Genomic DNA, 25439 nt, shown 5'->3' with positions numbered 1-25439 from the left:
ATGTAACATAAAAGAAAAGAAAACAAAGTAGATATTGTTTGCATTTTCAGTTCATGTATGCATAAACCAAACATGTTGCAGGATTTGATTATCCTCATTTTCATTTTATCTGAATCCGATTCTAATTTTGACTTTAGATCAAGTTTCGATTTAGATTCTTGAAAGCAGACTAAACACCACTTTCGACAGTGGCAGAAATCCAATTTTTACACCGCTCTGAGACCAAGACTCTGTTGGAAGCATTGAAGCGTGGAGACCACCTTGCTCGGCAATGGAGGGCAGAAATTCTAATATTTTCCTTCGCTTTCTTTATTTTGGAATCTTTTTCTTCACTTTTGATACTCCTTTTTCTTTATTTCACCTATTTAATATTATCTCTCTTTTGGCTTCTGCCATTCTTCCTGTCTTCCTTTCTTGGAGTGTGGAGACCGGAGAGTGTGAAGAGGTGGCAGTGTTTTGCTTGCTGCTGAAGACAGCTAGGCAGCAAATGGGTTGAGAAGGCATGAAGAGCTGAACACGAAGGAAACCAGAAATAAAAAGCAGAGCTTGCAGAAGATTCGCCTGAGCACCGAGGAGAGAGAAAGCGAGGGAGGGGCAAGGGGACATTTTGATGTGCTTGCGTGCTTTTTTAACCATCTGGGGAACGCTTCATGACTCCTTTCCCAGTCTTTTGTTCCACCGCTGGTGGAGAGTCGCGCCGTCTGCTACTTCTTCCCTCTCTTCTCTTTTTCTTGTAGAATCTTCTGGTGGGACTGCGACTGCTGTTCTTCGCCTTTTGGCTGGTGAAAGATTGAATCTTGACGCTTAAATCCTTTAGATCTTGAAGTTTGCCGAGAAATCTTTTGAGAGAGGTTGCTTCTTTTGGTCGTGGTGCGAATGTGTGTTGGGGGAGTGAGGTTTAAGGGCGTTTATAGCGTTCTTGAAGTAGGTTTTTGAGGAAGAATCGAAGGGAGAAGAGGAGAGACATGGCCGGACCAGCGCCGCCACCGAAGCAGGAGGAGTTGGTGCCGCACCCCGTGAAGGACCAGTTGCCCAATGTTTCCTTCTGCATCACTAGTCCTCCTCCTTGGCGTAAGTCGTTCACATTTCTATCTTTCTTATTTTTCCTCGTCTTATGTTGATTCATTCACTTAGTGCTAACCTTGAGTTTTTTATCCCGTGCTTCAATGCTATTTCCCCACACCATTTTGATGCTTTTTTTGGCCACCGCTCTTGTGCCTGTTTTAATCATTTTTGTAACTTCTATTAGCAGGCTGTGTTTCTGTTGTTCACTATTCTTCAATTTATGCCTAGTCTTCTCTGATTTTTCCATATTTTATAAGATCCTTTGTAGAATCCTTTTTTGTGTCGTGGGTGAATTGTGTAAATTTTCTCACAAAAGATTCCGTGATGATCCTTTTTTCCCATTCGATGTGCAAAAGCTTAATTTTGGATCATCTGTCTCTGCTTTCATCCTTCTTGTTTTTGCTTTACAGTTCATAATTCCTGCCATGAAGAAAAAAAAAAAGAAAACTGTAATTTTGTTCCTACAACTGTGCTTATTATCTCCTACTTGCAATATGGTGCATGATCTTTCTTCTCTTATCCTCAATAAAAATGATCCAATGTGAGAATAGTTACCTGATCTCAATTTTGTTTTGTTGATGCAGCTGAAGCTATTCTTCTTGGTTTCCAACATTACCTGGTCGTTCTGGGAACCACTGTTCTCATCCCCACTGCGCTTGTTCCTCAGATGGGGGGAGGAAATGTGAGAATTTACACACACAGAAAGAAGAATCTCTTGTTCAAACTAAAGCGTTGTTTAGGTTAATTTTACAATTGGTGCCTAATTTGATTTTGTTTATGTTAACATCTGATTCTCTTTGCCCTGTTCTAGGATGAGAAAGCGAGGGTGGTCCAGACATTGCTGTTTCTGGCTGGTATTAACACTCTTCTCCAAACCTACTTCGGTACTTGCTTGCCAGCCGTGATGGGAGGGTCGTATACTTTCGTAGCTCCTACCATATCAATCATCTTAGCTGGGCGTTACAGCAATATCGTGGATCCTCATGAGGTTGCTACAAGACCTTGATTGTATTGACACTATTGCATTCATTCTTCTAGAAGTTAATTTTATGTTCTTTTCATGCAGAAATTCCTGCATATCATGCGTGGGACACAGGGTGCACTAATTGTCGCTTCGACGCTTCAAATTATTATTGGTTTCAGCGGTCTTTGGCGTAATGTGACGAGGTCAGTATACTAGTATTCATTTCCAGTGGTATCATGTGAGTTTATTCTAAGTGCTTTTTTCCCGTCCTTTTGAATTGTGTTTAGATATTTAAGTCCCCTGTCAGCGGTTCCTCTGGTTGCACTAGCTGGGTTTGGGCTCTATGAGCTTGGATTTCCTGGGGTAATAATTTACTTTGTAGTATATGTTGATATTCTATTAATGCGACATTCCTAAGGAATCTTATGATAAGCTTGGTTTTCTTTTATTAGATTCTGATCCTTCCAATAAATGCTCTCTCTTAATTTTCACTACTAACCTAATTTTTTATGGCTATGCAGGTTGCCAAATGTGTTGAGGTTGGCCTACCAGTGATTATCCTGTTAGTGACATTTTCACAGGTGATACAGTCTGAAGAATGACCATGCAACCAAATGCATAATTCATTCATTTGTTTTGTACAAATACATCCACATCATTCGCAATTATACATTACTTAAAGGAATCATGTTTGCTTGCTTTTATGTCTTCAGTACGTTCCTCATGCTATACATTCGGAGAGGTCCGTATTTGATAGATTTGCTGTCATATTTTCAATTACAATTGTGTGGCTATATGCATACCTGCTTACAGTTGGTGGGGCATACAGGCATGCCCCACCAAAGACACAATTGCATTGCCGTACTGATCGTTCTGGACTTGTTGGTGGGGCTCCCTGGTAAGCTTCCATTTCCTTGTTTTTCAGATTTATACTGAATGCTAGTAATATTATAATGACATAAAAATGTGCCCTTAGTGACTGGAGTTTTATCTTTTGTTGTCTGTAATTTTACTTCCATTCTTAGGATAAGAGTTCCATATCCCTTTCAATGGGGAGCACCAACTTTTGATGCTGGTGAAGCTTTTGCAATGATGGCAGCTTCATTTGTGGCCCTTGTAGAGGTAGGAACACATTTCTCTTACTGTTTACAACTGTGGAGTTGGCTGATTACCTTTTATAACATGTCTGTAATTGTACAGTCTACTGGCACTTTTACGGCAGTCGCAAGGTATGCAAGTGCTACACCAGTGCCTCCTTCAGTTCTCAGTCGAGGCATTGGCTGGCAGGTGGGAGTTTCATCTCTGTTTCCTTTGAAGTAGCAGAAGTTTTATTTTTCTTTTCTTTTGGGTTTCTGAAATCATAACCATTTACTACTTCAGGGTATTGCTATCTTGTTGGATGGATTATTTGGAACAGCAAATGGTACATCAGTGTCAGTGTAAGGATTATGTCTTGCATCTAACTTTTATAGCATGCTCTAATGAGGGCTGAGAAAAATGTTTCCTTTGTTCTAAAGCTCTAAATTTCACGTGTGCAGTGAAAATGCTGGTTTACTGGCTTTGACACGTGTTGGCAGCCGGAGAGTTGTGCAAATATCTGCAGGATTCATGATTTTCTTTTCCATTCTTGGTAAGCTGTTCACATTCTAGAGCTTTTGTCTGCAGTGATACACGACTCTCTGCTGCCACACAAAGTTTGTACATAACAAAGGCAGTTAGATGTCGGTTGTCTTGTTTGTTGTACCAAAATCCGTGAATGTGAAGCTGATAGTGGCCAACTTATCTTCTTGGAATATGGTTCTATATGATGCGCTGAACGGTTGGATATGGAGTGACCTAGTAGGTACAGCTGGCAATATAATCAGTTAATGTCAACACTCACTCGTACTACGAAGTTTTAGAAATTGGATATCGGCGTTGAAGTTTCGTAAAGTGGATCAGGTCAAAGTGAAGATGACCGACATCTGTCAGCAGTCCATTATTTTTCTCATTTCACCTGTCCAAAAAGGAATCTAGTACCTTGTGAGTCTTGATTATGAAGATCTAAATAGGATGAATTAGCATAGTGGGTCTGGTTGCTATCCTATTTTGTGAAGGAAAGATAAAGTTTAATGTTTTTAGTTGTTACTGTTTATCCATCATCACTCTACTCGATATCATAATTCGAATACATAGATAGTTTCCTATGTCGAAAAGCATATTTCTCCTTTTTATATCTATTATAATGGGTTGTGGACCTTCTGGATAAATTCGAATACATGAATGTAGCCTTTTATATCTCCTTTTTATATCTATTATATATCTATTCGAATACATGAATGTAGCCTTGTGGATAAATTCCTCTCTGCTCTTGCTCCCTCTTCCTGTATGTTTTCTCCCTTCTCTCCTTAATACCCAAATAACCCCTCCTGTCACTGATTACCTCCAGCATTGCAGCACCTATCAATCACTCCAGAGAAGTTGCAACATGAAGTAAATTGCACTGTACTTCAAGGTTTTTGATCTCTTAAAATTGCCTCACAGAATGGCACTAGAACATGCATATGTTTTATGATGAGCCATAATGAATTGGATGAAATGATGCGGGAATGCGATCAGTTGTTTAAATGGTTCCATTACCAATTTGACTGATCACATTTTTCTTTGTGGCAGGGAAATTTGGAGCAGTTTTTGCATCCATTCCTGCACCAATTTTTGCGGCTCTTTACTGTCTTCTTTTCGCATATGTTGGTATGTACAATGTAACAAAATCATCTACTTATCAAACATTTTTAGATGTTCTTGGGATTCATGGTGTAATGTATCTGCAGGTGCTGGTGGTCTTAGTTTCCTTCAGTTCTGCAATCTTAACAGCTTCCGTACTAAATTCATCCTAGGATTCTCTTTTTTCATGGGGTTGTCAGTTCCGCAGTACTTCAATGAATACACTTCTGTTGCCGGATATGGTCCAGTCCACACCGGAGCAAGATGGGTACACATTATTATAGTTCACATCTTGAACTCTTGTATTTTCATTCATAAACTTACATCGCCATTATATTGATAATCTTTCTTTTCTCTAGTTCAACGATATCATTAATGTGATATTCTCTTCGAAGCCATTTGTCGCGGGGTTTGTGGCATTTTTCTTGGACAATAGTCTCCATAGGCATGACAGCGCTGTAAGAAAGGACAGGGGGCTTCATTGGTGGCACAAGTTCCGATCCTACAAGGGGGATCCGAGAAGTGAGGAATTCTACCGGCTGCCACTAAATCTCAATAAATTCTTTCCAGCAGATTGAGGTCTATAGATGTGACAACATTTGCAGTGCATCTCACTTTGTCCTTTTAGAGAGTTCTTGGATCATCTTGTAGTGGATCTCTCTTTGTTTCTCGGCCCAAGAGAAACCTTAAACTATTAATGTGTTCTGATGAATTTGTCTGTTAAAGTTTTCCTTGGATACATGTTTGACTTGTATATGTCATAGTTGATATGGATCACTCTAATGTAGGATATTACTACCTTGTTTGAAGCATCACCTTCACTAGTAATTTTTGGCTAATGTCTCTCGGTCCTCCATCACATGCGATGCACAAATCATCATATGCCACAGGTTACATTGAGATTAAAATGTTTTTGTTCTTGTCCATTTTATTTCAAGATACTGTGTGCTATTGACTGTTGCCTTTCAACACAGAGCAAAAACTTGATATTTCGGTTGGAACATTCACGTGCAAATAGTCATTAAAGGTCCAATTTTCCTTTGAAAATTATGCAAAATCTTTTCTGTTCTTGTTCTGACATCCATAAAAGTTAGCTTTGGTTTGCAGGGTATGTATGAGACTTTACCTTGCATGGAAGTTTCTTTAGTTATGACATTTATTGTCTGCATACCGAGAGTCTGAACTAAGTTCCCCAGTGAACAAAGCTCTCTTTCCTGATTGTTTAATTCTTCTTTTCCTTGTTATTAGGTTTGCAATACCATTCGATACGATTCAATATGGATGCGGACCAGGTAAATCCGACACACAAGGTAAACTATTTGAGACAGGTTTGTACCATCCAGTATTCTGGTTCTGTACTGGTATGGTTCTATTTTGATTTGTATGGTCTATTACAGGGTTTATACCAAATAAATAATGTGTGTGGTCCAGGACTGATATGAGTCTAGTTCACCAAATTAAAAGTATTATCTTAATGAAAGGATTTGTTGTCTCTAATTACTAAATTAATGTCTGATTTACTGAAATCTAGGCTTGTGTGACAGTGTCAGGGATAAGATTTGAGATAGACATTTCTGTTCTTCACAAGAGATGTAATGGAAAATTAGTGCCAAACATACTGCTCCTGAGGAATCAAATTCATGAGTTTTGTTTTTGGCTAGATGTGATTGCTTATATTTTTTTCATTGGATTTGAGTATTGTTCTTCCTGAAGCCTCAAACCGTTGATTCTTAGATCAAGTGTTTGCTGTGATTGGGGTAGAGATTAAAGCTTTCTTGAGCATCATAATGAGCCAAGTTCATGGAATCCTCTCCAGCCTCTGTTGTTTTCTTGAGCTCAAAACTTGGATGCTGAGAACAAAACCTTTTCCCCTTGATTTTGCATATTTTATCTAACTCCTTTGGTCCAAAACACTCAGTCCATCAACCTTTGTTGGATCAATGATCTTTAGAAAGAAAAGTGTTTAGAGCCCTACTCTTTGTTGGAATAGATTCCCATGATCGTTCGCACTATGGTCTCAAAAAGCACGCGAATCTGGATTGACCATTAACGGGGAGATCTAATATTAGATTGGCGACATAATCCATGTCGTGAAATCATGATTACGATCATTGTTTTTTCGTTGCTTGTCTAATTAGTATAAAAACCCGGACCAAATCGATCGATCCCACTAAAAAAAATGGAACCGAACCCTCAGTCGATTTGGTTCTCTAATTTGATCATTTTTTTTTCTTAAAAGGATTAGAATGTTCTTAAATTTTTTATTTAGTATCAAATATTTAAAATATATAAAATATTTATATATTAATTCATCTGTAGAAGTTTTCTTGACATCCTCCAAATATGCATCTGAATCAAAAAGATAGTACATGACATATTACTCTGCAAGTTGCAATTTACTTGTAAATGTTGACATCCACCAACCAAACAAATCCCTGTGAATGTTGTTCTGTGCAGAGATAAAATTTGACACTGCAAGATGAACTTACACACACTCTCTCTCCAGAATCTTGAAGAACTTGGGAAGAGCTGCTGCTCTTTACATGAATGAGTAGTCCATCTCCCTCATGAATTTGATTTGGGGAGGATATGATTGTTGACTCTGGACATCATCACGGTGTATTATTTTCTGATAGAGAAAAATCCTGCTTGACTTTGTACTCATGCATTCTGCCAATTCAACGTTGCTTGCAAGTTAAGCTTGAGAAGATCAAGACTGCATGGATGAGTCTCTGATCTAAAAAGCACCTTAAATGACTTGTCACCAATGGAACCTATGAGCAGATCTGAGCTGGTTAATTTGCTGCGTTTGAGAACTTCCTGTGATTGGAGCGGTAGTCCTCTTGATGGGTGCTATTGGGACAGTGGTCCTCCAATACCTTTCATGAGGCAACTCCCAATCATGCTCACTTGGTTGGCACTGGAATTCCATATGATGCACCTGATCTGTCAAGCAAACAAATGTGTGGAATCGTTGTCAGTGGCCCAACCATTTGACTAACAAAGATTGGATTAGATTAAGCAAATAAATCAGAATTCAATGATGGTCACAATCTCAAATGACATTGACAGTTTGCTAATGATAATGATGTCATCTAATTTTTTCGGTTAGTATCGACAAACGGTTTGTCGATGAACAACTGAGAAATAAAATGATCAGACAGATGCCTATATTTGCAAAATAACATCAGCTCAGATTATGATGGTTGAGAACAAAGTCTTAGTATGAAATATGAATCCCAACATTTTTCTTTTTTGCAAAAGAAAATTTATTAAAACTTGTGGGTTCTACAAAGGGATTGTAGGAGAACATTGCTCTCAATTAATGAAAGGAAGGCCTTCCTCCTACAACAAAGAGGAGCTGTCAGTGTTGAGTACATTGCTCTCAATTAATGAAAGGAAGGCCTTCCTCCTACAACAAAGAGGAGCTGTCAGTGTTGAGTTTAATCCATCCGGTGGCTTTTGCCATTGCAACCAAAGTATATTACCTTTATGTTTTGTGGACTCTTAGGTTACAGAAAATAAAATATCCAAATAGCCTTAGATACTGTTCATTAAAAAAAAAAGAAAAAGATGAATTTTGCACATTCCAAATAAACCATAATTGATTTACGATGGTAGCTTGAAGCAACATTCCAGTAAATCTTAACTTCATCATGATACCAGTGATCAAACATCTTCTACATTTATGTTTGTGGACTATTAGGTTACAGAAAATGAAATGTTCCCTTAAAGTATGAAAAGAGACTTTAGACTTATCTAAGAGGCAAGCTTTAATGACTACTTTAGAGATGAGCGGAACACATTTCATTTAATGTGATCCTGGCAGGACAGAGAGCCTCACAGATGATTCACACATCAATGTCAATAATAAATAAGACCTGTTTATGGGATTGATATGAGAGGTTGACAAGCTAATCTACTTCCACATCTACATCTACATCTTGGTGTGTGCTTGCAGTTAGGTTTCTTTCAATTCTTGTCATGTTCATAGATGAGCATGTGGTGGGGACTCAGTGGTGAAGGGAAATTGACTTGTCAACCAGAACAGTGAATGAATGGTATTCCTGTCTGTGGTCCAACTATTCAAACTTGTGGTTAGATTATGCAACAAAATCCAAAGCTAATGAGATTGATCTTTTACCCACTGAAACATCCTCCTTTCAGAGAAAGGTTTTTCCCAGTGGCATTCACAAATCCAACTTCTGCACTAGAAATCTTTTGGTGGCAGCTGCAAGCCAGCAATAATGGAGCTTGAAGTGCACAAAAGGTGCCACTACTTGCAGAAATGAATGCATCATGAATCATGACTCATGTCTCAGTCAAAGAAAACAAGAAAAAGGAGGAGAGGAAAGAGAGAGGACTGTAGATGAGCATTACTAATTTCAGAACATGAAGGCCTCATATTGGGACCATCACAAGAAATCATATCTGAGAACCTGGCACAGTTGGTACTTGTGCTGCATTTGGACAGAGTAATCAGATCAAGTTGGTCCAATACCATGTAATCAGAAGGTGTTTTGCTTACTGACACTCCAAGTTTGCCCTTTCTAAAACATTGATGCCCTGTTCTCATGCTCACATTATTCACTTCTTTGCTGTTGGCTCTTGGTGAGAGCAACTGTGCAGAACATAATGAACTGACTCTAGCACAAATCATAGACAACTTACAGACACTATTTTTCAAGGATATTTCATGTCCCCTAATGAGACAAGATTTATTTCTAAACCCTAAGATTCATATGTGATTCAAATCGATGACAGACCTAATCCAATTAATCAAAGAGCAAAACCCTGATCACAAATGTGAATACAACATATGAGGTCTCTGCAGATTAAGATCTGAAATTTGAACATCTTGATTCGATGGCATCAGATTAAGTGTTGAATCAGAAATAAGAAGTGGACCCAAGCATGATCTGAATTATATTCTTCTCAACTTTGGAGGATACAAGGGACAAGATGACACTGGCACCTGACTGCATTCTCCCAACCAGACAATTATGACAAAAGGGGTCCAAAAAGACCTACCACTTGCTTGTAGTTAAGCAAACCAGCTACAAAAATGCTTAGGATATCCTAAGCCTGCTTTCTAGACAAATTATTTGAACTTTGTGGAAGAGATGAGCACCCCAGGTAATCATCATTTCTTGGCTTATGTCTGGAAAAAAAGAGATTGGAGTATGTGAGAACTCCCAACACTTCACATGGCCTCTTGATGGCGTTTAATGGGCATGTGGACCAGATGTAAGGACCTTGACACTGGGGAGGACTGTTTTGAAGGAAGAGAAAACCTACATAACTTGTATCAGTTCAACAAAACAGTGTTGTGAGACATCACACTGCCTAATTTACCTTGCATGGTCCCTATTCTGATACACAATACAAAGAAGGAAAAGACAGAGGCTTCGAGTGCAAGGAGGACTACCTCATGTCATCACACGACCACCATCAGATTAAAATTAGGTGGTGGTTGATGACACATCCTCGAGTTTTTTTACATATTCTGTGCTTTTGTTTAAAGAAACTTGGCAGGTTGATGTGCTGAAAAAATATATGTATGTTGGCTGTACAAACTAGCTTCTTTAAACTTTCTTTTGATGTACATAATCTAAATCTTCTAAAAAACTAACATGAAAACTTGCTACTGACATTTATGTCTGTAGTCTTTCTATAACTAGAATAATGGAGATTAAACAAATTTAGATTCTCTTGATAAATCAATCAAGCATAGGTGCAAGTGGTGCACTATTTTGGAACATTGGACTGTAATCACTGCTTTCATGTCACAAATGTTGGGCAACCAAGAACCAAAAAAACCTTAAGCCGATGTGATGCACACTCAAAACAAGGTGGTTGTCTTTGTGCATATTTTTCTCAGCAACAACAGGATGAAACTTGGAGGAGAAAATGTGATGGATCAACTATCAATTCACCATTACCCTTCGACCAATAGATTTGTTGTTTTCTCTTTGGGCTTGGTTTATTGCTGACTGATTTTTAGGACATATAAGAACTTATTATTGATTGAAGCCTACACAAGAAATCTGACATAATAGAACTGATTCCATCTTTAATGCTTCCATGCCCTACCACCTCCTACTAACCTGCAGATGGACAGATTTTGATGCAATACGCAACTCCAAGACGGCTAAAGGAAGTTCATATATCAGCTGAGCAGTCACCCAAATATTGAATTCACAGATGAATTTGAACAAACAGGAAACCTGCACTATGACCATGGGGCTCAATTAGCCCCTGAGCTCATACACGTCTCTTGCCAAACTCCATCAAATGAAGTCCATAGCAAGCAACACTGCTTATACAATGTAAGAGGGCAACTAGTGGTACTGACTTGTTGTTTATCTGATGCTCCGCGAGGTAACAGGAGGGCCATGATCACAGAATGGGACTAGCTTTTGTCCCAAAGACTCCCATTCCATGCGCTGGTGGAAAGGAAAAGGCAACGAGGTTACTTCTCCATCAATGATTCAGTCTCTTATCTTCTCTTTGGTTATGTGGCCCCTCGCACCCCCACAATCCCATGACAAGAAGAATCTCATCCCCCCTGGCTGCTGTTGCTGACAGCATGCAGTAGATGATGGCTACTTCCCTCATCCTCATCCATGACCTGCAAGGTAAACCATGCCTGCCATGCTCTTTACCTTGCCCAGCACCCACTGAAATCTTGCCACGTGGAGCGTAGCCCATCAACCATGGATTGGCTCATCTCTCTCTCTCTCTCTCTCTCTCTCTCTCTCTCTCTCTACATTATAGTGACACACTGGGTGCAGGATCCACAGTACTATATTATCACGGTGTTCTGAGTCCTACCTCACCTTCATCCCATTGAAGAAGGCAACTGCACTTGCTTGAAGGCTGCTTTCTTCTCTTCAACATCCCTTCCCTAACAAACAAGAGAGAGAGAGAGAGAGAGAGAGAGAGAGAGAGAGAGAGGGATGGGGAATTGCCAAGCGTCGGAGGCGGCGACGGCGGTGATTCAGCACCCGGGAGGAAGAGTGGAGAGGCTGTACTGGCCGACGAGCGCGGCGGCCGTGATGAAGAGTAACCCAGGCTACTACGTGGCCCTCGTCACTCTCTACGTCTCGGAGGAGAAGCAGGACGGCAGCGGCGGCAACGTCCGGATCACCCGCGTGAGGCTGCTGAAGCCCAAGGACATGCTCCTGCTCGGCCAAGTCTACCGGCTGATCACCTCCCAAGGTTCTTCCCCTGTTCCCGTCTGTACCTCCGTCGAGAACCCGCAATCCTCCGTCTAACAGTGAGCTCTTTCTGATGCTTGGTCAGAGGTCACAAAGGCTCTGAACCAAAGGAAGCACGAGAAGCTCAAGAAGACCCAGGCTGAACTGATCAGGAAACAGCAACAGGGGCAGCAGCAGCAGCAGAGAAGAAACGATCAGGGTTGCGATGCTGTTCCACAGGAAACGCAGGAGGTTTCAGAAGACGCACATCAGGTACATTCTATCTGCCTCTGCTCAGCAGTAATCCTTTCACAAGAATGATTGAAAGAGACAAGAAGCAAAGAGAGTTTAGTAGGATTAAGCAATTAACAGCGTCGCTGCTCTTCGTGTTCCTGCGACGATTCAGGCAACAAAGCAGGAGAGGGATCGGCCAAAGAGCAGCACGCAGACGGCAACCAGAGGCCGACATTGGCGGCCTTCGCTTGGGAGCATCTCGGAAGTGGTGAGCTAATTCTGCAGCTGTCTCCTGCTGCTGCGGTCACCACAGAAAGACTAGTATTAACGTGCTTCACAGTCTCATGTCTCAGCCATGGGATGAGGCTTCATCTGGTTAGTGTGTTCCTGTTTATGAGAAGCATCACATGGAAAAGAAGAATTGGGATCTGAATTGTTACTGTGAGAGAAATTTCAGAGAGTCCCTGTAAAGATAAACACTCTTGAATAACACGGTCTTCACGGTGTGCTCATCACCAGTGTTCAGAAACAACAATGCATGTCTCATCATAATCTTGACCTTGCGAAACATGAATTGCAACAGCTTTCTTTCCATGTTTAGGATCAAACATACGTATCTATGGATTTCAAATTGGTAGAATTTGAGAGGACAGGAGAGATAAGCAGTAATATCTTTATATTTAACTGTATATAAGATGCTCTCACACCAAATCATGTCGAGACTTATAGACTATGCAACAACAATACACTAACCACTGTTGGCATTGTTGGCTCATAGAGTTCCAGGAAGTTTCTTCTTCCTTAGTGCAAGTAATATATTGGTGAAGGATTCCACCAACTGTGTCCAAGATCATCCCTGCTCCTTGTCTAAGAAGCTGCTGTGTGTTCAGATCACAGAGCACCAAAAGATGCTGCTAAGATTTTGATGCTGTGGTAGATCTGCTATCTCAATAAAATTACATATCCTAGATTTGTGTTGCGAACAGACTGAAGAATGAGGATGTGGATTAGAAATCTGAAGGATATCAAGTGTTCTTTGGGATGATTTAGCTTCATATAATATATGAAGTCTGATACTTCCACTATAATCTTTCCCATAAACTTAAAGAATAAGGAAAAAAAAAAGATTTCGATTGCAGAGAACATTAAGATTTGGAATAGAAATTACAAATTTCGTGATCAAACCATGAAGCGTTTAACCAAAGTTATGATCCAAGGATAAGAATAAAAAGAAAATATCATCATAATTTTTTTTTTAAATGATAGGAAAAAAAGGGATTATTAGAAGAGAATATATTATTTTTCGGTATTTTATTATTGACACCAAGTTCTTTAATTAGTTTCCACCTAATTTATTTTCTATCGGTGACATTATTTTTTTTGTTTAAGATCTATCTAAATAGTAAAATAATAATTATCTTTTGAAGTAAAATAAAATGTCGCCTGTGAGCCTATCAGAACGCATCAGATAACAAAAGTGGCCTAAAAGAACTCTTTTTTATTGCTATTCATTCAAGTCGAGTGTTCTTATGCTCACTCAAGGTGAGTTGAATCATAATGTATTAAATATATTGTTAACAGTGAAACGTTTGTAAACATCAGAGCCATAATATGCTACCATCAATAAAATTTTAATATCAAAAATTAAAATCAAATAACAATATATCAAATTTACGATATGTACTTTTGATGTTATTCGGATATCAAATATACCATCGTTAAATTCGAAAGTCACAATAATACAAATATATAAGAAGATCTATAATCTCTTACTAACTAATTATTTCATCCTTCAAAAATATTATCATTTATAGACAAGAGCAGAAGGTTTAATATGATAATTATGAGAGTCTCTCCTATCAAGATCATTTTATAAGGAATTCTACCATAATTAAACTTTCATCACATTCTCAATATCAAGATTAAATTTTAAAATTTTCACTCTTACTAATTCACTATATTTTAGGAATCCTACGTTACTATATTTGACAGTCCTACTATGACATTAAAATATATATCCTTTAAAATTTTCTAGATAAATAATATAATATCTAAAAATAGTCCTTAAATTTATTTTATTTTTACATGAATTGAAGAATCATATCTTTGTAAAATAATCCTAAATATGTAAATGTCTCAAGTTGGGTTTTCTATTGATCCATAACTCAAACGAAGTTGATAAAATTGACTTACTAAAAACCTTCAAGATATACATAATTATCCTTACAGTTTTACATTATATTAATTTATATCTATAAAAGTACGGTCTTATCTTTTTAGTAATATCATTCTACTATGACATATCTGATAAAACATAATGAACGTAAATACCCCGCTTTTCTTTAAATCTAACCAAAGAATTAGAGTTATGATCAACCTCATCATAACTACCATAAAATTTATCACCCATATCAAATTTGATAATTTAGACTTTTCTATCTAATTATCTCTCGACTTTATTTATGTTATCAATAGCCTAAAACCTTAGATAGTCATCTCAATAGGTAATATATAAAGGTGATAAAATATCTCACTCCACTAAAATAGAGAACATGGAGTGATGCGCAAATATAAGCATATACAATCTCAAAGAGTTTATGAAACTATGATTCATTTTAATATTTGATTACAAGATCATTGTAAACTCAAGATTCATATTAATTTTATACAAATCACTATATAAAATTTAAACATTAATTTTTATTGAATTATAAATATACTAAATTTATAACTATCAGAAGATAAACAATATTACGATAATTCTAGATAAAGAACTCAAATTTCTAGAATTATAAAGTCATAACATTAGATGAATAATCTCTAAACATAGATGATAAGTATTGATTATTATCGCTCTCGCTTTAAGATGATTGCTTGTAACGATGAATATTTCGTACTCTTTTAATTCTCATATTAAAATAAATATCTATAATTGATAACATATATTGAAATGTTAATACCAATCTACCAAGTATCAGAAAAGATTTGATTCGAAACATACAAAGATTAGACTTTTATCTTTTCCTTTCGAACCAAAACCTTATAATCCTTTTTTTTCACATCTTTCTTACCATAAAAATAACACTTTACTATGAAGTTTTTTTAAATGAGTTTATATAGTATTTAAAAGCTGATTTATGCTTCAACTTTCTTTTATTATTACTTCTTGAATAATATATTATGAGTATTTCTTACTTTAATTTTAATTCTTTCTAAACATATATGCTAGCAAGCTGATTTTATTATCCTTAATTTTATTATAGTAAATTTTAAATGAATCAAACTAAGAAGAAATATAATTAAAAATAAATTGTACAAGAAAAAACTTAATTATATTTATGTAATTTTTTTGTGATTACAACTTTGTCATACATATTGAGGATATATTTTTGAGTTTCTCAAATACTATTATACTTAATTTCAATCAGTTCTTTTATTAATATGTTAGTTAATGGCTTGTTAGTAAGTTTAAATTTATCTTTAAAACATTCAAATATGTTAGTTGTAGACTCTAATGAAATCTAAATATTATTATGAATTATCATAAAGCTAAGTCTTTTAGATTTTTCTCAATCATTTATCTCAATTATTTATTTCCCGTAATTTTCAGTAATTAGTATGATCAAAACCTAATACACTCAATGTAAATTATATATGCTTTCATTTATAATAATTTAATTCAAAAATAAAGAAATATTTACAAAAATACATTGACAAAAATATCACTATAATAAAATAAAATAAAATAATATTTTTATTTTTATTATAAATATTAAACAATTGCTATCATCTCTATTTTATCTTTGGATGAAATATTAATATATCTAGTATTCACAAAAAAAAAAAATTATTTATAAAGAACTGATATATATATATATATATATATATATATATATATATATATATATGAAGACTTCAGTTCACAAGCAAAATCCAACTGCGTGAGCATCAACTCATGATTAATTCTAACAGAATATGATTTGTGTATCACCACTCATCCTCAAACATACAGGGACAAAAAGCCACAAAATGACTCAACAAAACCCTACATCCATGGTTAGACTACCCCTGACACTCCATCATCTAGAAGTACATAATCCTTGATTGATTCTTGTTCATCATACGGTGGCATGCCATTTTTGCAATTCAAGATCAAACACCTTCCGTAAGACTGACTACGAACATGAAACTCTAATCTATTCATTGTAAAAACTAATCCAAGTCTGAATCTTCACCAACTGTCCATTCATTCCAATCTTCGTCAACGTGCTTTTGGGCCCAAACTATTGCAGCACGTGCCGCTTGAGGAGCTCCGGGAAGCCCCTTCTCTCTAAGTGTATCAGCCATGTCGATGAACGGAATGACCAGGAGTGTCCCTGGGCCACCATATTCTGTATGCAAGAAGTTGCTCAAGATCTGCAGCAAAACCAATATGGTGTGAGTTTTACTTGTGGATAAATAGAATCCGTGGGTTACCAGCATGCTGGTAAATCCTTCTCATGGAGGAAGTGACAGGAAAAAAAAAACAGGAAGCCTACAATTACAGCAATGAAAAAGCTGACTTGAGTTAAAAAAATATTGACCACACTATGAGAATGATTATATCACATTCAAGGAAAATATGAAAGCAAAGTAACAATCAATGTATTGACTCGTCATTTACGAGAAGATAAAATCCAGCTGCCGGTGTGTTGTTTAGTGAAACATTGAGGAGGATAAGCAGATCTAAGTTTTGATAGTTTGTAAATGTACATATTAGAAGAGGATAGAAAACCATGGGTGCTTCTCTTATTCTATATTGATTTTACTTGTATCAGTGGAAACTATCTGTATCATTTTCATTTTTCTAGTTTAGATGTTCAACTCACACCAAGGATAAGAAAGAAGAGAAGCGCGAGACAACAATCACAGAATCATGCAGCACAAGTATATCTATGGTTGTAGAACAAGTATTTATATGCTCATACTCATTACACATATATTTATATGGTTTGACATATAGGCCTGCATCCATGAGTGGTAATTATTACGGGTGCTTCATTTGCATGAATGGAGGTACAATGATACAATAGGAACCCCCAAATATAATTCTTCCAACACACATCGTAGCACATACCAACCAGCACTTAGACATTTTAAATTCATTTTCATGAAACAAGTGTTTCTACAGTTATCTATCATGTACTTATACATTATGGATTAGGCTGGTAAATACATGCTTCTATACAATCTAGTATTGAAGCTGGTAATACAATCTAGCATAGGACTCTGTGAACCATGTATATGTAAACCGGTGTTACAATCTAGTATAAAAGTCATTCACTTTAATACTATGGATAACCATCACTGTTTCCTCAGAAATCCTAGAAACTTCAATTTGTAAACTAAAACCACCATGCTGCTCACAGTCCAACCCCAGGTTGCTTCCAACACTTGATTCATGTGATGTTTTGCATTTGGATCAAGCTTCTATCATCAACCTCCTTTTGTTTTTCAAGAACCTTTTTTCTTCCATGGCTACAGACTAAGAAATTAGGATAACTTTGGTTGGCTGGCAAGTGGCATTCAATCACTCCATTTTGAAGCTAATTATGCATGTCTTTGTTTCTAGAGATTCCCTTCTTCAGAATACTTCTGTGTGTTAATTATACCACAATACTAAAATAAAAAACAACACGTACAATTATTGATAACATTGCCTGACTAGCGTAGACTACTTGTGAATAGATAGGACAAGGTGTTGTAAAATATGATATATAGATCTATGGTCAACTCAACTTGACCTTGCTTAAACAAATCAAGTGTGATAAACTAACAACAGTCAATCCACTAATGGTAAGTATTCAAATGTTTACATGATACAACTAACATGCACCAAGAAAACTCCAAGTCAGATGCACCTGAAACCAACCAATTTATCAGTCGGATTAATCATATAAATCCATACATGAGTCAATCCGATAATAACCATGGCTGGAGCCCCCGAGCTTTTTGTTTGTTTCTGTGTCAACTGTCAAGATTTTGCATTACCTTTGACATGAGGAAACTCTAAATTAGGTAGTAATCCCAGACCGAGAGTGATGACACTGACTTTCAGTATGAAAAAGTTAAGGTTGATATATTTACCATTATTAGGAGTGTATGATCTCGAGGACCATATGCCCAAAACAAAACAACAAAAGCTTATACAGTAACTACATACTTCTCAACAAACCATGAAACAATCACAACAATATTTAAATTACCAACCGTTTTCAATTACAAGACTTCAATAATATGTTAACTCTTTTGCCCACACTGATACCAAGCAGGTAGGCGATATGTATTGGTTCAGGCATGAACCGGCACATGGACTGCCCCCATTTCGGGTGGCCCGCTTTGACCCGTTAAAAAAAAATTAAAACTTATAAGTATCGCGAGCCCTCCGCAAGTTGTTTCACCTCCTCATGTTGTCATCACCCGCCGCCCATCGCCGACGGGTACGCTTCCTCCTCTTCCTTCCTTCTTACTCACCGCCTTCTCTCTTTCTTCCTTCTCTTCCACCACCACCTCTTCTTCCATCCTCTTCCTCCTTATTCCCTCCACTACCTTCTCTTCTTCCTCCCTCTTCTTTCCTCCTCTTTCCTCCTCTTCCTCCACTACCCCTTTCTCTTCTCCTTCTTCTTCCTCTTTAAGTCACTAGTACATATCGGTGTACCATGTGTCAATGTGCTAGTACCAACCGGTACATATAGGTCTGTCCAAGTCACTGTTAAGGGTCCGGAACCTGAAATTGCAATCCTTGTTCATATGTCGATATCTAGTGTCACATACCAATGTCAATCTCATGCTTGTCTTTTAAATTCCATAAAATCCAAATATGAAAAATAATATATATTCTCACCAACTTTTTCTTAAAACATAGCTTTTCTTTTTATTTTTTTGAGTCTTCCTTTGCATTCACACCTCCTGGAAACCTTGGTTAAGCCACCAACCTTAGATGTTTCACCTTTTAAGATAAAAAACATTTCATTCTTACATTCTTAAGTACAACCAATTAGGCACAACAATGGGGTCGTGAGAGGTCAGTTCACGAATCATATATGGGCATCCAATCTTGATTCTTGTGCAGTGAAATGTCCAATTTGAGTTATCAGTAGCACTATACTGCTTTGGCATCTCTCTCCTAGACACATTGGTAGGTCAGAAACCTCTGAGGACAACCAAGCATGAGCAGGAAGTAATTCCAGCAAATGCAGTATGGTTCAGATTTTGGTTAAACATGAGACACGATTACAATTCATCATTACAAACTCAAAGAGGGTGCATCCTTTGTCATAATTGATCTCTATTGTGATATCTTATTAATCATGGAAAAGGGTTTTGATACTGGAAATGAAGCTCATTTTCCTGACTCAGGTAAGCTTTGACTCAAGTCACCTTCATATTTTTTTAACATTGATCCTCCCCAGACCCCGCATTGGCAAGAGCCCCGTATATTGGATACACCCTTTTTTACCTTCATATTCTTTTGGTGAATGTATCAGCTATTTGTTACGAAGCTAACGTGACTCTTGAACCACCTTATAATAGCCTACACCTAGTCGAAAGGACGTAAGTGTGCTGAGAAGAATGTAAAATTAAGGGCATAGTGTTGCTGAAAATGTCCCAAACACAAAAATGCAACAACATCCTAAATTAATGGCATAGCATTGCTGAAAGTGTTCCTAAGATAAAAACAAAAAAACAAAAAAAACAAAAAACACAATATCCTAAGCAACGAATCATTCTATATCTAGAGTGTCTACAAAATTGAATTAAGCAACAACTAGCATGTCCGGTGCTACATTTCAATGGGATTATACCTCTCAGTGTCTTATGTTAATCATTGTGTGACTCCATATTTTCTTTCTTCTGTCTTTCTCATTCTCCAACTAATCAACACCTACTTTCAACATATTATCCTGTACTTCCTTGTCACACGATAGCTGTCTCCATTATGAAAGGCCTTTTTCGTTTATATTCTACTCTCGTTTACATTTACATACGTACACATAAACAGGATTCAAAAAACCTCTAAGGTGTATTCTGTTCCCCAATACATACGTGTAAGCAGTTCTACCAGTTAACAGTAAAGGTTTGATAATAAAGCACACACAAAAGAATTGCTCTTAACAACAGCAGCAAGAACAAGTTCTAAACTTTTAGCTACAGAAGGGGGCCAAAGTTCTGTGACTTCAATCAATCATAATGGGATAGTTCTAACCTCAGTGCAGACATCGACAACTTCCCCGACAGAATCTCCAAAGTGCTCTTTCTTCTTCGTCAGCCTCTCGAGCATATGCGTCCTGAACCTGTCTGTCTCCTGAACCAAAAGCAAAATTACCAGCAAGATCAACAAAACCAAAAGAACTAACATACGAGGGGGGTGGAGAACATACGGCTGCAGCGAAGTCAGGAATCGGGTCGGGGAACTTGTACTCCGCGGCCCTGCAAGTGAATCGGTTCCCGCGATGAGGGGCTCGCTTCAAAGGGATGGAGCGGTGGAATCTTGGAGATGATAGGCGAGAAGGGGAAAGAGGTAGTGAGGGGCATGGGACGGGGCGGTGGAAGAGGGAAGGGAAGGGAGGAGGAGGGGCGTTTGATTTAGGAGGAGGAATGAGAAGAGGAGAAGATAACAGCGCAATCACAGCAGAAGCAGCAGCAGCCATGGAAGAATGACCAGTCCAGTGTTGGACACCGAAGCCGACAAGATTTCCCAATAAGATACTGGGAAATCTTGCATCTTGTCCAAAAAGTCCACCAACATTCTAAATTTCACTTCAGCTTACAGAATGAAGGACAGGACAAAAGGGGGGCTTTAATGAAAATAAATGAAATGAAACGAAAATTTCCTTTTACGCCCTTCTTCTATATGTTATTTACATATAAACCCCTCGATAGAATATTAAATTATAAACTTACAAAAAATTTAACATAAAATTATATATTTTCTTCAAAAATTAATAATTTTCACGTATCCTCGTAAAACTTCACACCGTAAACACTATTATAATTCTATTCCCTCCCCTCCTTCGCCCTACGCTACCAATCCTCCTTTGGGACTCACCTTCGTCCTACACCACCACCTTGCATCACTTTCTCTCCTCTCATATATATCGTGCCGCTTTCATCTCCACTATACATGCTAATCAACAAAGGTGCAACAATCCCGTTAGGTCTAATGATGACAATGAGGCACCCCCTACCTCGCCACCCGCATAACCTCATCTTACACAAGGACGACAAAAGATTGTCATCACCATGCCTCTTCCTTCCTCACACAGAGCGATACGAGCAAACACATTCAATGGGTCAACCACAACGTAGGATAAAGGCGACAATGCAAGGGCGACAATGAAGAGATAAAATAATCTATTCGCGTCCTATGAAATTTTTTAAAAATTTAAGTGCTTTGCAAAAATTCCTAGAATATAAGAGCTTTTTTCAAAACTTTACCCTTCATATTTTTTTTATAAAAATACTAAAAATTATTTAAAGCACTTTAATTTTTAATATATTTAAAACTCACCTACAACCGTTGTGAATAGCCATGAACCTGGATTTGTTTGATGAACACTTGACAGGAATAGCATGCATAAGATATTTAAATATCTGATGGGATATATATTAATATATCCATAATATTAGAAGAGCAAATATGTTAAGTTCACCACACCTTCAAATGAAACAATCAACGAAAAACGTGGATAATGGCTGTGACAAAACCGGATGGCATCTTCGTTTCTTTCTAGCTTTTACAACTGCACATATGAAACAAAGTCAAAAAGGAAAAGATACCCAAGAAAGACGGTCGACATGTACACAAATGGGTTCAAGCAAGTGAAGTCACATATTCCTCTCATGAGGTTCCGGCCAAGGGAACCCAAGTACATCAAACACCTCCTTCTCCGTGTAACAGCTTACTCTGGTGCTGGATTTGGTCCCCTGCAAAGCAAGAAAGGAATTTGGGTCATGCATGCCAAATTGTGCAGCTTTTATTGCTGTTGAGACTTCCTCATGGTTAGTATATTGTTATATAGACGTAGGTCTCATGTTCGAATCCGTGTAGCAGTTTATATAACGAAAAAATAATAATTAATCTAGAAACACACATGGTTTTGCTTCTCATGAGAAAGCAGCTACGTTTACTTACTCTCTTTCCAGGAGAACCCTGGGTGGCCAAGTACAGTCCCGTGTCGTCGAGCCTGTATCCCTTGGATTCTGCTAACAACCGCAACCTGCAGCATGTGTTGTTCAACAATAATATATGTTTTCGATGAAAAACACAAATCCTACAAGCAGGAAAAAGAACTCTTCCCAACCTATGAATATCCGCCAAAGAAGAAATTGAATCCCGATAGACAAATAGAAAGAAACTTAACTTCTTTTCGGTGACTTGGTTATGTTACCATTTTCACCATTTGAACTTGCAAAGCAAAAGCAATCATTTCAGAAAAAAAAAAAAAAATCATGCCTCGTGCCATTTGTTTTGAGATCTCTAAATCCCAAGGCAGGACAGATATGAAATCCAAATACATCACATCATGTTCAATATACAAAATGAACATGCACTGTAAAGGGCGTCACCCTTTTGTTTGCAGGAAGATGCACTGCCTCAATTATGTATTCAAAAGAAATAAATGGAAATACTTACGAATACATGTTAAACAAAGGGGCAAAAAGAACTTGGGGATAGCATTGATCAAGCACATCATCTTATCTATATATAAAGTATCGGTTAGAGCTTCAACTACTACATAATCTTATCTATATATAAAGTATATCAAGCACTCCAGACCCATTGTAATTTATGGGATAGCATTCATCTGGTTTCGTTATATGATATCCATAATTCAAATGAACATTGTTTTTTATTATTACAGTTTGATATAGGGACATGTAGCAAGAGCTTTGGGGGTTGGAAAAGTAAGAACATACACAAGACATCTCACAAAACCAAAGATGAGAGCAAATGCTTTAAGTTCATTACCTAAGAGGAGCTTGAGAGATACAAATGAGTCGAAAAGGAAGATGATGACAAAATTATGAATGTTAAGGATGATGAAGTGGAATTTGATGATGATTGATGTTAATTTTATTTTTGTTTTATTTTCTCATTTTTGTTATTAGATTTGGACAACATAGTACTTTGGAATTTTAAACAAATCTAATTTGATTTTTTAACGGTGATATTTGGAATATAAAATGATATGAAACTCGTATTGTCTCCTTTTTATTTTAGTGATCATATTTCTCCTTAATTATATATTTAAAAAAAAATATATTCACGAGTGACTACATGCTTTACATTGAGATAAGACAACATTCAGGTACACATAAACAGGACATCTAGACTTTTGATAAATTAAATTTTTTTTATTGTTCTATAGCAGTGCATGAGCAATGTACACCAAAGGTCAAAAACACAATATTTCTAGTTTCAAGAATTCAAAAGTCTAGTTTTGAGAATTATCAATTCATGTTCTATGGAAGATCAATAAACTATACTATTCCAGTTCATAAAAAGATTAGATACCGCCTATTTAGTACATCATTTCCAGTCCATGCTATTAGTCCAAAAGCATATCGATCCTTTGGATACACCTGCAAACACAAAGTATACTCAAACTTAGTTAGCTCATGAATACAAATAGGCTTTATAAGACACAATACAAGTGTCTATCTTTCGGATCTATAGGAAACTTGCAAACTTGCTTTGGGGATTGACAAATTGAGAGTCCACAACCATGTGATATAGGAAACTTGCTTTTGATAGAAGTCCATCCAAATAGTCATTTTGAAATGTAAAATTGGAGCCATCTAGAATCTGAGTACTTTGTTTGGGGGATTAATAATTTGGTGGCCAACAGAAAGCGATGTAGACTTTACCTACCTAGGATGAAACATTCTCCTTGATGGAGATTGTATACATGCTATCTTCTATTCTTCGTCTCTTCTTTTTTTGAGGCAAATCTTCTTGTTAGTCATTTACTGTCCTATTCCATCACCAAAGCTTCCTGTTCTGAACTCTTAAGGATTGCAGTCCCTCGTATCCAGAGACTACTGCAGTTTAATATCAGGTACCTGATCTCCCTCCCTCTCAATGATCGGTACTGGTAACTCGAGACTGAAAATCTTTGTTAGGGTATTATGGCTTGTTATTGTAAACAATTCATACCTCATGATCAGCAAAAGCATCGACAACAACAAACTGATAAGATAATTGAACACATTGAGAAACCAGCAGAACTAACTTTGAGTTTCTTCAATGCCAAATACCTAGAATGTGAAGATTTAATATTAGATGGTGATTCAAGCATGAAGAACCAATTCTGAAAATCTCCATAAAATGAAGATCCACCATGTAAAATGTTAGTCACAAGTTACACACTGTTGGTAACAGTAGTTCACCGTGTTGCTATGATGATTTTATCACACTTAGCTAATAAGATGATGGATTGGAAGTAACTTTTCACTGCTCTCAACAATATTGAATTTGTTCATCTTTGCCAATATTTCTTGTTGAAGTTACTCCCTGGTTCCCTATATTGTGTATCTTTGCTGATAATTTAAATTTCAATTGTCCACATTCTTCTTTACACTTTTTTCTGGTCTCCATTAAGGATCTTAAAATCTCATGGTATCTATCAGCATAAGTAGATATACTCCAACTAGCACAGCCTTTACAACAAGTTCTGTTTTAGTCTTAATTTACCTAGCTAGCAATTTACCTAACATACATAGGATTATTAGGCCTCTAATACAAACCAATAACAAAAACAACAAAGCCATAAAGTTTCAACTGTTTAGGGCACGGTTCACCTTACTAGTTCATACCGATATACTGACCGACTATCGGTACAATACGTACTGAGCCATACTGACATACCAGCATATAGTATGATGGGGCAAACAGACATACCAGTATATATTGCCTATACCAGACTACCAGTCCCTTGTCGGACTAGTACATAACACCCGTACTAAGCAGTACGCCACGGTATTATGAACCTTGATTTAGGGTCAACTAGATGGATTTTTTGCCACTTTGAATTATATAAAAAAAATCATATTTTTTGTTAAAATAAAAATATTTAAATCTTTATCTACAGTGATCGATCACGTAATTCCTCAAAACGGCTTGGATAATAATGTCGACGTCAAGGTTCGCAATACTGTACCGTACCGGTATTTCGACCTGGGCTCGGTACCGGTACAGTATGATGTACCGAGCACTGTAGCACTGCTACAGT

At 37.1% G+C, this 25439-nt stretch overlaps 4 protein-coding genes across 7 annotated transcripts in view; 2 read left to right on the top strand and 2 right to left on the bottom strand.

The window, feature by feature from the left end:
- The first annotated feature begins 382 nt into the window (after positions 1 to 382).
- LOC135582883 (nucleobase-ascorbate transporter 6-like) lies at positions 383 to 5560 on the top strand. Of its 2 annotated transcripts, XM_065098813.1 has the most exons (14): positions 387 to 1071; positions 1650 to 1747; positions 1877 to 2053; positions 2132 to 2232; positions 2317 to 2392; positions 2551 to 2610; positions 2743 to 2927; positions 3055 to 3151; positions 3230 to 3316; positions 3410 to 3468; positions 3568 to 3659; positions 4682 to 4759; positions 4840 to 5000; positions 5092 to 5560. In XM_065098813.1, exons 1-14 carry the CDS (start codon positions 966 to 968, stop codon positions 5308 to 5310), a joined length of 1596 nt encoding a protein of 531 aa, XP_064954885.1. In that variant the 5' UTR covers positions 387 to 965; the 3' UTR covers positions 5311 to 5560. The 2 variants fall into 2 exon arrangements, with proteins under 2 accessions (XP_064954884.1, XP_064954885.1); XM_065098812.1 differs by having other exon boundaries at positions 383 to 1071; positions 3055 to 3316.
- A 5983-nt stretch (positions 5561 to 11543) lies between these two features.
- Positions 11544 to 12677, top strand: LOC135607196 (uncharacterized). Its single transcript, XM_065098811.1, has 3 exons — positions 11544 to 11953; positions 12038 to 12204; positions 12338 to 12677. Exons 1-3 carry the CDS (start codon positions 11692 to 11694, stop codon positions 12440 to 12442), a joined length of 534 nt encoding a protein of 177 aa, XP_064954883.1. The 5' UTR covers positions 11544 to 11691; the 3' UTR covers positions 12443 to 12677.
- Positions 12678 to 16107: 3430 nt separating this feature from the next.
- Positions 16108 to 20888, bottom strand: LOC135607195 (protein PLASTID REDOX INSENSITIVE 2, chloroplastic-like). The gene is made up of 3 exons (XM_065098810.1): positions 20586 to 20888; positions 20411 to 20509; positions 16108 to 16581 (listed from the first exon to the last, which is right to left on the bottom strand). The coding sequence occupies exons 1-3, from the start codon at positions 20853 to 20855 to the stop codon at positions 16378 to 16380; spliced, it is 573 nt and encodes a 190-aa protein (XP_064954882.1). The 5' UTR covers positions 20856 to 20888; the 3' UTR covers positions 16108 to 16377.
- A 907-nt stretch (positions 20889 to 21795) lies between these two features.
- Positions 21796 to 25439, bottom strand: part of LOC103977826 (DNA polymerase lambda) — a 28031-nt gene continuing 24387 nt past the window's right edge. For all 3 annotated transcript variants that reach the window (XM_009393460.3, XM_009393459.3, XM_065098809.1), the window contains 3 exons: positions 23723 to 23790; positions 22340 to 22424; positions 21796 to 22131 (listed from right to left, as the gene is read on the bottom strand). In XM_009393460.3, coding sequence (XP_009391735.2) covers positions 22033 to 22131; positions 22340 to 22424; positions 23723 to 23790 — 252 coding nt within the window. In that variant the 3' untranslated portion in view covers positions 21796 to 22032. The remainder of the gene's footprint in view (positions 22132 to 22339; positions 22425 to 23722; positions 23791 to 25439) is intronic.

This window comes from Musa acuminata, chromosome BXJ2-3 (genome assembly GCF_036884655.1).
Source record: "Musa acuminata AAA Group cultivar baxijiao chromosome BXJ2-3, Cavendish_Baxijiao_AAA, whole genome shotgun sequence".
NCBI lineage: Eukaryota > Viridiplantae > Streptophyta > Magnoliopsida > Zingiberales > Musaceae > Musa > Musa acuminata.
Note: the sequence above shows the minus strand (reverse complement) of the source record. Positions and strands in the feature narration are given on the sequence as shown.

Coding starts and splice junctions, on each gene's coding strand:
- LOC135582883 (XM_065098812.1), top strand. CDS start 966: ATGGCCGGACCAGCGCCGCCACCGAAGCAGGAGGAGTTGGTGCCGCAC. Junction 3,317..3,409: donor GTCGAGGCATTGGCTGGCAG/GTGGGAGTTTCA, acceptor TTACTACTTCAG/GGTATTGCTATCTTGTTGGA. Junction 3,469..3,567: donor AATGGTACATCAGTGTCAGT/GTAAGGATTATG, acceptor TCACGTGTGCAG/TGAAAATGCTGGTTTACTGG.
- LOC135607196 (XM_065098811.1), top strand. CDS start 11,692: ATGGGGAATTGCCAAGCGTCGGAGGCGGCGACGGCGGTGATTCAGCAC. Junction 11,954..12,037: donor CCGGCTGATCACCTCCCAAG/GTTCTTCCCCTG, acceptor ATGCTTGGTCAG/AGGTCACAAAGGCTCTGAAC. Junction 12,205..12,337: donor TTTCAGAAGACGCACATCAG/GTACATTCTATC, acceptor GCGACGATTCAG/GCAACAAAGCAGGAGAGGGA.
- LOC135607195 (XM_065098810.1), bottom strand. CDS start 20,855: ATGGCTGCTGCTGCTTCTGCTGTGATTGCGCTGTTATCTTCTCCTCTT. Junction 20,510..20,585: donor TTCCTGACTTCGCTGCAGCC/GTATGTTCTCCA, acceptor CTTTTGGTTCAG/GAGACAGACAGGTTCAGGAC. Junction 16,582..20,410: donor TTGTCGATGTCTGCACTGAG/GTTAGAACTATC, acceptor GTTTTGCTGCAG/ATCTTGAGCAACTTCTTGCA.